The 12,499-nt window shown below is 41.4% G+C and overlaps 1 protein-coding gene across 1 annotated transcript in view; it reads left to right on the top strand.

The window, feature by feature from the left end:
- The window catches only part of ZBTB49 (zinc finger and BTB domain containing 49), a 48,898-nt gene extending 40,218 nt beyond the window's left edge, over positions 1-8,680 (top strand). The window contains exons 6-8 of the mRNA XM_089677401.1: positions 1,543-1,625; positions 1,716-1,877; positions 7,926-8,680. Of these exons, the coding sequence (XP_089533527.1) occupies positions 1,543-1,625; positions 1,716-1,877; positions 7,926-8,572 (892 nt within the window). The 3' untranslated portion in view covers positions 8,573-8,680. The remainder of the gene's footprint in view (positions 1-1,542; positions 1,626-1,715; positions 1,878-7,925) is intronic.
- Positions 8,681-12,499: the final 3,819 nt, after the last annotated feature.

Genomic DNA, 12,499 nt, shown 5'->3' with positions numbered 1-12,499 from the left:
GATAACAGGTGGGAAGCCTCACTTTCATCATTCACTGTGTGCACTGCTAGTAATACAGAGTCATGTCAGTGCTTACTGAGCTTCAAAGAAGCCAGACTGTTGGTGCCCGCTTAGCTGGTGCCTCTGTGACTGAGGTTGCCAATTTATTTGCAGTATCGCAAGGTACAGTATCAAAGGTTATGACGGCATATACAGTTTCCAGGAAAACGTCATCTAAAAAGCATAAGATCGGGCGACATGGTCAACTGAGTGAAAGAGACAAAAGGACATTGTGCAGGATTGTGACCTGGAATAAGAAAACACCTACTGCAAAAGTGACTGCACAGCTCAATCCCAGTCTTCACAGGAATGAGATAAGCTCTACAGTTATTGCAGTTACCTGCGATTTATCATATGGAAAAATGCAGGTAACTGTACATAGTGTGATTGGGCCCTTACTGTACTCCAAGGAATGAGTTTTACAGTCTCTCATACTCAAGCCCTGCTATACAGGGATTGCAAGAGGCTGATACCAGGTCAGATCCAGGCATTTACACTGCTTGCATTTAAAAAAATGCATTTAATGTATTTATAATATGTATTTTTTTTATTTGCCTAGAGTTTAAATTGGCTCTAAGGGCTGAAGGTTTTTAACCTTCATGCACTCTATGCAGCTCCCCTCAATACTTACCCATGCTGAATCCTAATCCAGCACTATACAGGAGAGCCTCTGCTCTCCCAGGTCTCTCCCTCTTCATTGGCTCCCGCTGCTGTCAATCACAGCCAGTGAGGAGAGAGCAGGGGGCGAGGCTGAGCTATGGTCTGTGTGTCCTATAAACACACAGAGGCAGCTCGGGAGTGAGTGTGCAGGAGTGCCCTGAGAGCAAGCAGCTTGCTCTGGGGGCACTTGGCAAGAGGGAGGGGATAGAAGTGCTGGCAGGGGACCTGAGAAAGGTGGACCGGGGCTGCTGTGTGCAAAACCATTACATAGAGCAGGGAAGTATGACATGTCTATTATTTTACATTTTAAAAAAAGCAAGCCTTTAATATCACTTTAGGCTCTGTAAAATACACCTTCTTTCAGCAGAGCAGCTAAGCATGGATCCTTAAAGATGTGAAGGGTGCCCAGACCTGTTAGCTACAAATCAAAATACAAAGTATGCAATATTTCATGTTAACCTGACAAAAAAAATATTTTTGAAATGTTTGTTTAAATGTATTTTTATTGATAATTATAATACAAAAAGATAATTTATACAAAACTTCTATACAATCCTTTTTAGTGCTTTTGGTACTTTTAAGTTTTAGAAAAAGGATGTTTTTTATGAGTAAATAGTAGAAAAAGGTGAGCGCTAGGCAATAATAGGAAGCAAGAAGATAGGTAACAATCCCCAAAAATGAATATGCAGTGCTAAAAGTACTAAAATAAAACAATAAAGTGCATCACATGTTTGTTATGGTTGAACTGGATGGACTTTTGTCTTTTTCCAGCCAGAATAACTATGTAATTATGTATTCTCATTATAGTGACAGAATACTTACATGACGGTTCTGTCTATATAGGTTTGCAGTCTCTGGAGATGTGCAGCGCCACATTGTCATTCACACAGGAGAAAAACCACACTTGTGTGATATCTGCGGGAGAGGTAATGTTACTGATTACACATGATTGCTGGTGGACTTTTTTTCTGTTCTCAGTAAAGAAGGGTCACCTTCTTTCCTCATCACTTTGCTAGGTTTCAGTAATATCAGCAACTTGAAGGAACATGAGAAGACTCACGCCACAGACAAACTGTACACCTGTGATGACTGTGGTAAATCCTTCAACATGTACCGCAAGCTCATAAAGCACAGAATCCGCCACACAGGAGAGCGACCGTACAGCTGTATGACATGTGGTGAGTGCTGGTTCATGTCCTCCAATATAGACCTTCTGGAAAATTCAAAGCTTCATTTATCATACTGCTTGAGAGAAGGACTAATCTCATGTATATAGCAGAGCACATCGTAAGATCCAAAAGCCAGGGACCATTTATTTTGTGTTTTTACAAGTAGTGCTGTACTTAGCGGCTTAAAGCGGAGTTCCAGCCTTTTTTTTTTTTTACTCCCTTGAAAGACAATGGTCTCCCTCTTCACAGTCCATTTTGGCAATATATATGTAGATTTTTATTTGCTAAATACCTTTTATTGGTAATTACTTTCTCCACTTCCGGTCCCAGCTGCCTAGGCAATTACATCATCAGGCATTCCCTAGGGCTTCTGGGATATCGGTGTCATCTATCCCAGCAGTCCTAGGGAATGCTCCATACCAAAATCTCACGTTATTATGAGATCGGAAGTGACGCGATCACGGGGATTTCTTCACACTGCGCAGGTGCGAGATCGCTCCTTCTTCACACTGCGCAGGTGCGTGATCGCTCCTTCTTCACACTGCGCAGGTGCGAGATCGCTCCTTCTTCACACTGCGCAGGTGCGTGATCGCTCCTTCTTCACACTGCGCAGGTGCGAGATCGCTCCTTCTTCACACTGCGCAGGTGCGTGATCGCTCCTTCTTCACACTGCGCAGGTGCGTGATCGCTCCTTCTTCACACTGCGCAGGTGCGAGATCGCTCCTTCTTCACACTGCGCAGGTGCGAGATCGCTCCTTCTTCACACTGCGCAGGTGCGAGATCGCTCCTTCTTCACACTGCGCAGGTGCGAGATCGCTCCTTCTTCACACTGCGCAGGTGCGAGATCGCTCCTTCTTCACACTGCGCAGGTGCGAGATCGCTCCTTCTTCACACTGCGCAGGTGCGAGATCGCTCCTTCTTCACACTGCGCAGGTGCGAGATCGCTCCTTCTTCACACTGCGCAGGTGCGAGATTGCTCCTTCTTTACACTGCGCAGGTGCAAGATCGCTCCTTCACAATGGGCAGGAGCGAAAACGGGAAGTGTATGCTGGGTAGCCAGCTGTACAATTTCCCGGAAGAATGTCTGAGCGGGCTTCTTGTGCCCACACTTAAGATGACAGTATTCACAATATGAGGGTGCAGTACATGAATTTATTATACAGAAAGCAAAGGATTACAAGTACAGGTAATTTCAACTTGCATTGCCTAAGCTGCCACTCTCACGTGGGTGCCTTTAGAAAAAATATTATTAAATGGCTGGAACTCCTCTTTAAATAGAACTGTTCACACAATTGCCTGCTAACAAAGCAACATACAGTGTAATGACCTTATTACAATCACACACACTAGGGTCAGTTGGATGGGAGCCATATAACCTGTCAGTATCTTATTAGATTGTTGGAGGAACCAAAACAGCTGGAGGAGGCCCTCCAAAACACACAACTTTAACAAAGCAAATTCTTCAGTCATTTAAAGGGATGTGCCAATTTTTTATTTTCATATGCAAACATAACATGATTATATAGGGAGGACACTGGTGTTGTGGAGATGCATACAGGATTTGACTCAATACAGCAATGAATTTGCATTTTAATAAACTTAGAATTGGACCTCTGTTTCAATGTTTTACAGACAGAGCACAGCAAAAGCTATTTGCCTTTCTGTCACTGAGGACCAGTTCACACACAATATACAGCTGCCAGAGAGGTAAACCGCTGCAGTTTCCTTTCCAGCAGCTGTCTGTTGTGACTGCAGTAAGGGGTGGCGTTAAGTACAATTCAGTGCACACTCGTCTCTCTTTTTTCCCCCCTCACTTTACTTAATTTTAAATGTACAGTGACATGCCATCGCCAGTCACCACACTGTGTGTGAATACAGCCTAATTGAAATTTTGGACTTCGCACCCTGGATACTTTGGGGCGGGTTTCATCAAAGGATAGCTTGGACAGAATTTGGAAAGGATCCATTAACTTTACCTGCTGGCTAGAAATAAATATACATAATATTTATATGCAATATTTTATATTTATCTAAAACAAATTCTTAAAATGCTATTTTTAGTGTTGACTGTAATAAAACAAAGCATATACCAGTATACAATTGTGCTCAAAAGTTTGCATACCTTAGTAGAAATCGTGACATTTTGGCATTGATATTGAAATATGACTGATCATGCTAAAAAAACTGTCTTTTATTTAAGGATGGTGATCATATGAAGTCATTTATTTTCACATAGTTGTTTGGATTCTCTTAAAATCAAAATTTTAACAGAAATCATCCAAATGGCCATGATCAAAAGTTTCCATACCCTGGAATGTTTGGCCTTGATACAGAAGGCGACACACACAGGTCAAAATGGCAGTTAAAGGTTAATTTCCCACGTTTGGCTTTTTTAATTGCAATTAATGTCTGTGCATAAATAGTTAATGAGTTTTTTAGCCGAAAGGCCTGACTAACAAGGTAATGGAACTTTATAAAGATGGAAAAGCATATAAAAAGATATCCAAAGTTTTTAATATGATATGTCAGTCAGTACTGTTCAATTACTTATTTGGAAGTGGAAAAGTTTGGGGATCTTTTGATACCAAGCCAAGGTCAGATAGACCAAGAAAGACTGTAGCCACAACTGCCAGAAGAATTGATTAGGATATAAAGAAAAATCCACAGGAATCCTCAGGAGAATTAGAGGCTGCTCTGGAAAAAGATAATGTGGTTTTTTCATGGAGCACAATACGTGGATACTTGATAAAAAATTAGCTGCATGGTCGAGTTGCCAGAAAGAAGCCTTTACTGCACCAATGCCATGAAAAACGTCTGGTTACAATATGCCTGACAACACCGTGACATGCCTCAGCTTCTGGCACACTGTAATCTGAAGAGACAAGTCCAAAATAGAGCTTTATAGTCACAACCATAAGCACTATGTTTGGAGTGGGGTCAATAAGGTCTATGGCGACAAGAATACCATCCCCACTGTGAAGCATGGTGGTGGCTCACTAATGTTTTGGGTTGTGTGAGCTCTAAAGGCATGGGGAATTTTTTGAAAATTAATGGCAAGATGAATGTAGCATGTTATCAGAAAATGCTGGCAGATAGTTTGCATTCTTCTGCATGAAAGCTGCTCATGGGATGCTGTTGAACTTTCCAGCATGACAATGAATCTAACTACAAGGCCAAGGTGATCCTCTAGTGGTTACACCAGAAAAAGGTGCAGGTTCTGGATTGGCCATCACAGTCTCCTGACCTTAATATCATCGAGCCACTCTAGGGAGGTTTCAAACGTGTGGTTCATGCAGGACAACCAAAGACTTTGCATGACCTGGAGGCATTTTACCAAGAGAAATGGGCAGCTATACCATCTACAAGAATTCAGGCCCTCATAGAAAACTATTACAAAAGACTGCACAGTCATTGATGCTAAAGGAGGCAATACACAGTATTAAGAACTAAGGGTATGCAGACTTTTGTTTCATTTGTTTACTGGTTACCATGTTTTGTCTATTTTTTATGATTGTGCCGTTCGGATATTACCTACAGTTGAATATGAATCCCATAAGAAATAAAAGAAATGTGCTTTGCCTGCTCACTCATGTTTTCTTTAAAAAAGGTACATACTGTATATTACCAATTCTCCAAGGGTATGCAAACAACTGTACATTCTTTTTTTAAAGTTTAATTATAGAAAGGTATTACATTTAATCTAGCTATGTATTTTTTAAGAAAATACATTAAAATAGTATTTCAGTCTTTCTTCTGGGCTCATGTAATCCCATGTAAATTAGTATCCAGACTCAGAGGGTAAGGGGTAGCACTTTAAGCCTACATAAGACTTTTGTTCCCTGCACAGTGCTGTGATCTAACAAATGGAGCACAGAGGCTTGACTAAGCTGTATTGTTGTGGCTGCTCTTTAAAAAAAAAATGATATGGTCAGGACCTGGATTAGAAAACTGGCTGATCTTAATTACTAATATATTTGGCAGGTAAGACTTTCCATGTATTTTTCAACTGTGTATTTAGCTGTTTGCCTATCTTTCATTTATATACTTAAGTATACAGGTGCAATGTGAGGTGGAATGTTTGAATATTAGGGGGCCTTGGGGATGAGGGGGTGAATGAGTAGAGCAAAGAAACTGGCTCACTTTAATGGCGGCCTCACTAGCTGTTTATGCTTACCTTCCATTCACACCCTTCCCTCTATTTGGCAGCTCAAAGGAAAGACAATTACTTGGTACTTTCATTCTCCTTCTTCCTATGTGACAGTGCTGGGGCTAGCTTATTGGTCCAGCAATATTATGTGGCACAGTGAGAGTATCCTTAGCCCTGTGTACTCTCCAAGTCTCTACTTGGAGCTTACACAAGGCTTCCTTTCTTTGCTTCTGACAGCTGAACATAGTGGGTTTGGGGAAAAGGGAAATATAAGCAGCTGGTGAGGCCGCTTTTCACCACTTCGCCTTTCACACCTGTTCACCCCTATGGACCAAAGCAATTTTTACATTTCTGCCATGGGCCTGTTTTTTAAGTGATAACTTTGTCATTACTTAAGATAAAAATGTAATACATATATTGTTTTTTTAAGGACAAACAAGACTTTTTTTCATGAATATTGTCAATCCTTAAGCAATTAAACGTAATAAAGCGCACTCTTTTTTTAAATTTTTTTAGCAGTGTTGGGGCTCGTTCACACTTGGCTGTTTTACCAACGCTTGCCAAAGGCCCCTATAGCGTTTGGCAAGCGTTGGTCCGGCGTTTGCGGAGCGTTTTTTAACGCTCGGCAAACGCTCCGCAAATGCCGCATGCGCAGCTTAGCGGCGGTTGCTAGGTGTTTGCCGAGCGTTAATAACGCCCCACAAACAACTATAATGCAGTTTGAGTGGTGTTACCGCTCCGCAAACGCCCCGCAACCGCGTTGCAACCGCACCGCAAACGCCGGCCGGGCATTTGCGGAGCGGCACCATAGACGAGAATAGGAGGCTTCAACGCCTCCTGACTCGACCAGAGGCGTCCGTTTTGCCGCGACGCAAACGCTCCAGTTAGAACAGCACCATGTGCTGTAATGTGCAGAATTGGCAGAGGTGTTTGGATAGCGGTAAAAACGCTTCCCAAATGCCTCTCTGCCGCCTGCACACAAAGCTAGTGTGAACGTAGCCTTAGTATAAAAATAAATAGTGTTACAGAATAAAATGAGCATGTTTTATGGGCAGTATTTGTCCTGTTGAAAATGGCACTAAAATTATGATTCTGGTACAAAGCATTGCAAAGTTATTTATAAATGAAGTAAAGTGGGGTTTTTTTTCTATTTTGCGCTTTTTTTAAATATGAAATTTGTAAATATATGTTATAAGGTATAAAAATATTAACAAACAAAAAAAGTTTAAATATTATTAGTTAATAAAACAGAAACAAAAAAAAATCATCAGGCAAATAATAATTGAATGAAGGAGAATAAGGAGTTATTTAGGGCTGATTAGAGTGCACTAAGGGTTAATAAGGGGTTAAACGGAGAAACATTTAAAATAAATAAATTATTTATTTATTTATTTTACTTGTCAGGTTGCCTAACTGACTTCATCTGCAGATAGTTCACCCCTTTGATCTGTAGCTGAATAAACAGAAAGATACAAAATGAAACATTGTTTCTTTGTATGTTTCTGTAGTCAAGGTTGAGCAATGTTGTTGATAAACATTGCCAGACTGCTTTTTTTTTTTATAGCTCCAGCTGTCAGAATGTTCTTTGTGTACTCCACAATGCCACTTTGATTAATCAGAGCTGAATTACCAAGTACTGGGACAGGGGAGGTCCTGGCAGGAGCGCAGAAGGACTGGATGTGTTACACGTGCCCTGTGTACAATGATGACATTTCTTACTCTCCCAGAGTCTGCAACTGGTTAAAGTTTACCTGTTGTTTTGTCCTGAATGGGCAAACACTGGTAAACTTTAAGTCTTACGGCTAGATCTCTCAGGATAACACACCACACCCAGTATTTCTGTAGTACGTTATGGATTCATGATTGGTCTGTGTTTTTTTTTTTTATTTATGTTTCTCATTATTTTCCAGGTAAGAGGTTTGGTGGCTCTGGAGATCTGCGCAGGCATGTCAGATCTCATACAGGGGAGAAACCATATACATGCGATGTATGCAACAAAAGCTTCTCCCGCTCAGCTGTCCTCAGACGCCATAAGAAAATGCACTGTAAGTCTGGAGATGGAGATCAGGCTGCAGCAGATGAGTTGCACAATCCTGAAGGATCATCCGATTTGGATACAACTCAGACTTTAGATTCAGTTACACAGAACATTTCTGTAGCTTTTATACAAGAACAGGTGCATTCAGTGGAGAATACAAGGAGCGACTACGAGGGAAGTACCGCAAACGTCTTCTGCAAATTACAAAGCATGATTCAGCAAGATACTGGACAGGACAAGAATATCTCAGAGCGTACAAAAGCCACAAAGCCTCACTTGGCAGACACAGATGAGGCCTACACATTCACCGAGGTGGAGGTGTCAGAGGACAGTCTACCCTCTGACATATCTATGATACGTTCCTCATTAGTGACTATAGAGAATAACTGCCATGAGCCACTAAATAACCGAGCCTCATCCAATGGATACAGAAGCTCAGATGGCCCTTTCTTTTCTAGTATGTCTCTCTGGGGTCTTGCTATGAAGACACTTCAGAATGAAACTGACATGGAGCAGTAACTGTAGTGCAAGTCTTTAGAGTGGATTCAAAAACTTTTCAAATGAGAGTATTGTTTATCAGGGTACTAAATGCATTATTTTTCTAATTTAATAAATCTAAAATATCTATTTCTGGATTTTTCTGATACAACAAGCATTATAATCTGTATATTTCCAACACATGTTTGTTTTCAAAGGGCTCCTTATTGGTCATGGTCAAATAAACAATAGGCTTAGGATATCAAGAAAGATGCAATTGCTGTGCAATTCAGTGCACAGTTGTGCGTGTAGGTACCCCTGCCCAGCTGATCTCTAGGTAATAATCATTTATCCAAAGAGTAAATTTCCAACCAGGGACAGAAGAAAAGAGACAGGAGGCGCCCGTCTGAGTGTCGTAATAACACTGTATTTAATAGCAAAGGATTAAAAACACTCAAAAAGGAAGTAATAAAACAAGCTCATCTGTGTATATGAGAGATGACCGGTCCTCAAAACGTCCTGCAGGCGCCACCGGTGGTTGCTGCAATAGCAGCTGGGCTGATGGAGATGGCAGGAGACACTGTAGTGGTCAATCCTGCAGAGTGGTGTTGTTGTAGAGCCGATCCAGCGGCATTTACGCAGGAAGGAGCCTAGTAACCAACCATGGAACACACCGGCAGGATGTGCCGTCAAAAGGAAGAGGTGGAGGGTCAGTGGGGAGGTCTGTGCTCTTCCTCCCACCTGTGGCGCCTGCAGGATGTTTTGAGGACCGGTCATCTCTCATATACACAGATGAGCTTGTTTTATTACTTCCTTTGTGAGTGTTTTTAATCCTTTGCTATTAAATACAGTGTTATTATGACACTCAGACAGGCGCCTCCTGTCTCTTTTCTTCTGTCCCTGCATACAAAGCTGGCTTGCTCCGAGGATGGCTGCCGTCTTTTTGTGCTAAAAAGATTCCAGGCAAATTGCCTGAGAGACTCATATTAGGACTTATTGTACACCAATGCATTCACATACCCTGTTTTAAGTACTTGTATGCCAATATTGCCATTATCTTTTACTTTATACATTTTATAATTTGTATCCTTTTCACCCTTACACTACTTTACTCCTGTGCGCCAGAGTTACTAGTTTTTTACTATAAATTTCCAACCATTCGCTATTGTTCCTCAATGATAAGGCAAAGGGGCTGATTTATTCAGGGATTTGAGAAGTACAAACAATGAAATGTGTGAAGATTCCCTTCAGTTATTCAGTCATGTGAAAAGAAAATCCCTGTTTACTTATTTGATCTGCTTATGATTGTACAGTGAGGAACAGAAGTCTTTGAACACCCTGAGATTTTGCAAGTTCTCCCACTTAGAAATCATGGAGGGGTCTGAAATTCACATTGTAGGTGCATTCCCACTCAGAATTAAAAAAATCAGGAAATCACACTGTATGATTTTTAAAGAATTTATTTGTCTTGCACTGCTGAACATAAGTATTTGAACACCTGAGAAAATCAGTGTTAATTTTTGGTACAGAAGCCTTTGTTTGCAATTACAGAGGTCAAACGTTTCCAGTAGTTCTTGACCAGGTTGGCCCACTCCTCCACACAGATCTCCTCTAGATCTGTCAGGTTTCGGGGCTGTCTCTGAGCAACACAGAGTTTCAGCTCCCTCCAAAGATGTTCTATTGGATTTAGGTCTGGAGACTGGCTAGGCCACTCCAGAACCTTGATATGCTTCTTAAGGAGCCACTCCTTGGTTATCCTGGCTGTGTGCTTTGGGTCGTTGTCATGTTGGAAGACCCAGCCGCGACCCATCTTCAATGCTCTGAGGGAAGGAGGTTGTTGCTCAAAATCTCACAATAAATGGCCCCATTCATCCTCTCCTTAATACAGTGCAGTCGTCATGTCCCCTTCGCAGAAAAGCACCCCCAAAGCATGATGTTACCACCCCCATGCTTCACAGTAGGGATGGTGTTCTTGAGATGCAACTCATCCTTCTTTTTCCTCCAAACACGACGAGTGAAGTTTAGACCAAAAAGTTCTACTTTGGTCTCATCTGACCACATGACTTTCTCCCATGCCTCCTCTGGATCATCCAGATGGTCATTGGCAAACTTCAGACGGGCCTGGACATGTGAAGACTTGAGCAGGGGAACCTTCCGTGCAATGCATGATTTGAAACCATGACGGCGTAGTGTTCTACCGACAGTGACCTTTGAAACTGTGGTCCCAGCTCTCTTCATGTCATTGACCAGCTCCTCCCTTGTAGTTCTGGACTGATTCCTCACCTTTCTTATCATCAGTGATACCCCACGAGGTGAGATCTTGCATGGAGCCCCAATCCGAGGGAGACTGACAGTCGTCTTTAGCCTCTTCCATTTTCTAACAATTACTCCAACAGTTGATCTATTTTCACCAAGCTGCTTGGCAATTGCCCCGTAGCACTTTTCAGCCTTGTGGAGGTCCACAATTTTGTCTGGTGTCTCTTGACAGCTCTTTGGTCTTGCCCATGGTAGTAGTGGGTGTCTGACTGACTGTGGGGTGGACACGTGTCTTTAAAGAGCTCAGACAGGTGCTACTAAGTTAGATTAATGAGTGGAGTAGAGGTGGACTTTTTAAAGGCACAGTAACAGGTCTTTGAGAGCCAGAATTCTTGCTGTTTCTTAGGTGTTCAAATACTTATGTTCAGCAGTGCAAGACAAATAAATTCTTTAAAAATCATACAATGTGATTTCCTGAATTTTTTTTTAAATTCTGTCTCTCAGAGTGGGAATGCACGTACGATGTGAATTTCAGACCCCTCCATGATTTCGAAGTGGGAGAACTTGCCAAATCGCAGGGTGTTCAAATACTTCTGTTCCTCACTGTATAATTGAAGTGAGCTTTCACATATAGTATATGCAATATATACTGGGTATAGAAAAGAATAACCATCCTAATAAAATAATCACATTTTGTTGCTTTGGATCCTGAAATGAAAACAGCCACAGTTTTTGTTTTATCCGGGCTATATTTACTCAGTGCAACGTATAACATCCAAGTGAAAGATACAGTGAGGAAAATAATTATTTGATCCCCTGCAGATTTTGTACATTTGCCCACTTACAAAGAAATGAAAGGACTATAATCATGTGTATTTTAAATAATAGAGACAGAATATCAACCAAAAATCCAGACAAAACAGCTTGGTATGTCAATCACTGGGTCCTGGCTGGCGATTCTCAGCCGACACTCAACGATCGTCGGGTAAAGCTGACAGAGGAGAGACCTGTCTGTAAACAACACAGGTCTCTCTTCTGTCAGCATGGACATGCTGTTTTGTATCTCTCTGCACAGCAGAGAGATACAAAACAGCATGTCTCCCTAGTAAAGCACAGCACACAGTTAACCCTTTGATCGCCCCAGATGCTAAACCTTTTCTGCCCAGTGTAATTAGTACAATGTCAGTGCTTTCTATTAGCACTGATCACTGTGTTAGTGTTACTGAGGATGTCAGTGGCAGTTAGTCAGTCCCCCCCCCCCCCAGTATCAGAATGCCCGCCACAGTCCTGCTATAAGTCGCTGATCGCCGACATTGCTAGTATTAAAAAAAATAATAATTCCAGTATATATTCCGCCATTTGTAGACGCTATAACTCATGTAAACTTATTACTTTACATGTATTGGGATTTTTTTTTCAGCAAAGACATGTAGCAGAATACATTTTGGCCTAAATTTATGAAGAAATTTGATTTTTTAAAAATTTTTTATTGGATATGTTTTATAAAAGTCAAAAATATTGGGTTTTTTTTTCAAGATTGTCAGTCTTTTTTGTTTATAGCACAAAAAATAAAAAACAGCATTGCATGACTGCACAAATTTCAGTTAAAACTGCAAAAAATGGCCTGGACAGGAAGGGAAGTAAATTCTTTGGAGGGCAAGTGGTTAAGGTCCTGGAGTGGCCTAGTCAGGCTCCAGACCTTAATCCTATAGA

The sequence above is a fragment of the Staurois parvus genome, unplaced genomic scaffold, assembly GCF_062004578.1.
Source record: "Staurois parvus isolate SC_StPar_1 unplaced genomic scaffold, SC_StPar_1.0 ptg000186l, whole genome shotgun sequence".
Classification (NCBI taxonomy): domain Eukaryota; kingdom Metazoa; phylum Chordata; class Amphibia; order Anura; family Ranidae; genus Staurois; species Staurois parvus.
This window is presented reverse-complemented; position numbering and strand designations above follow the sequence as displayed.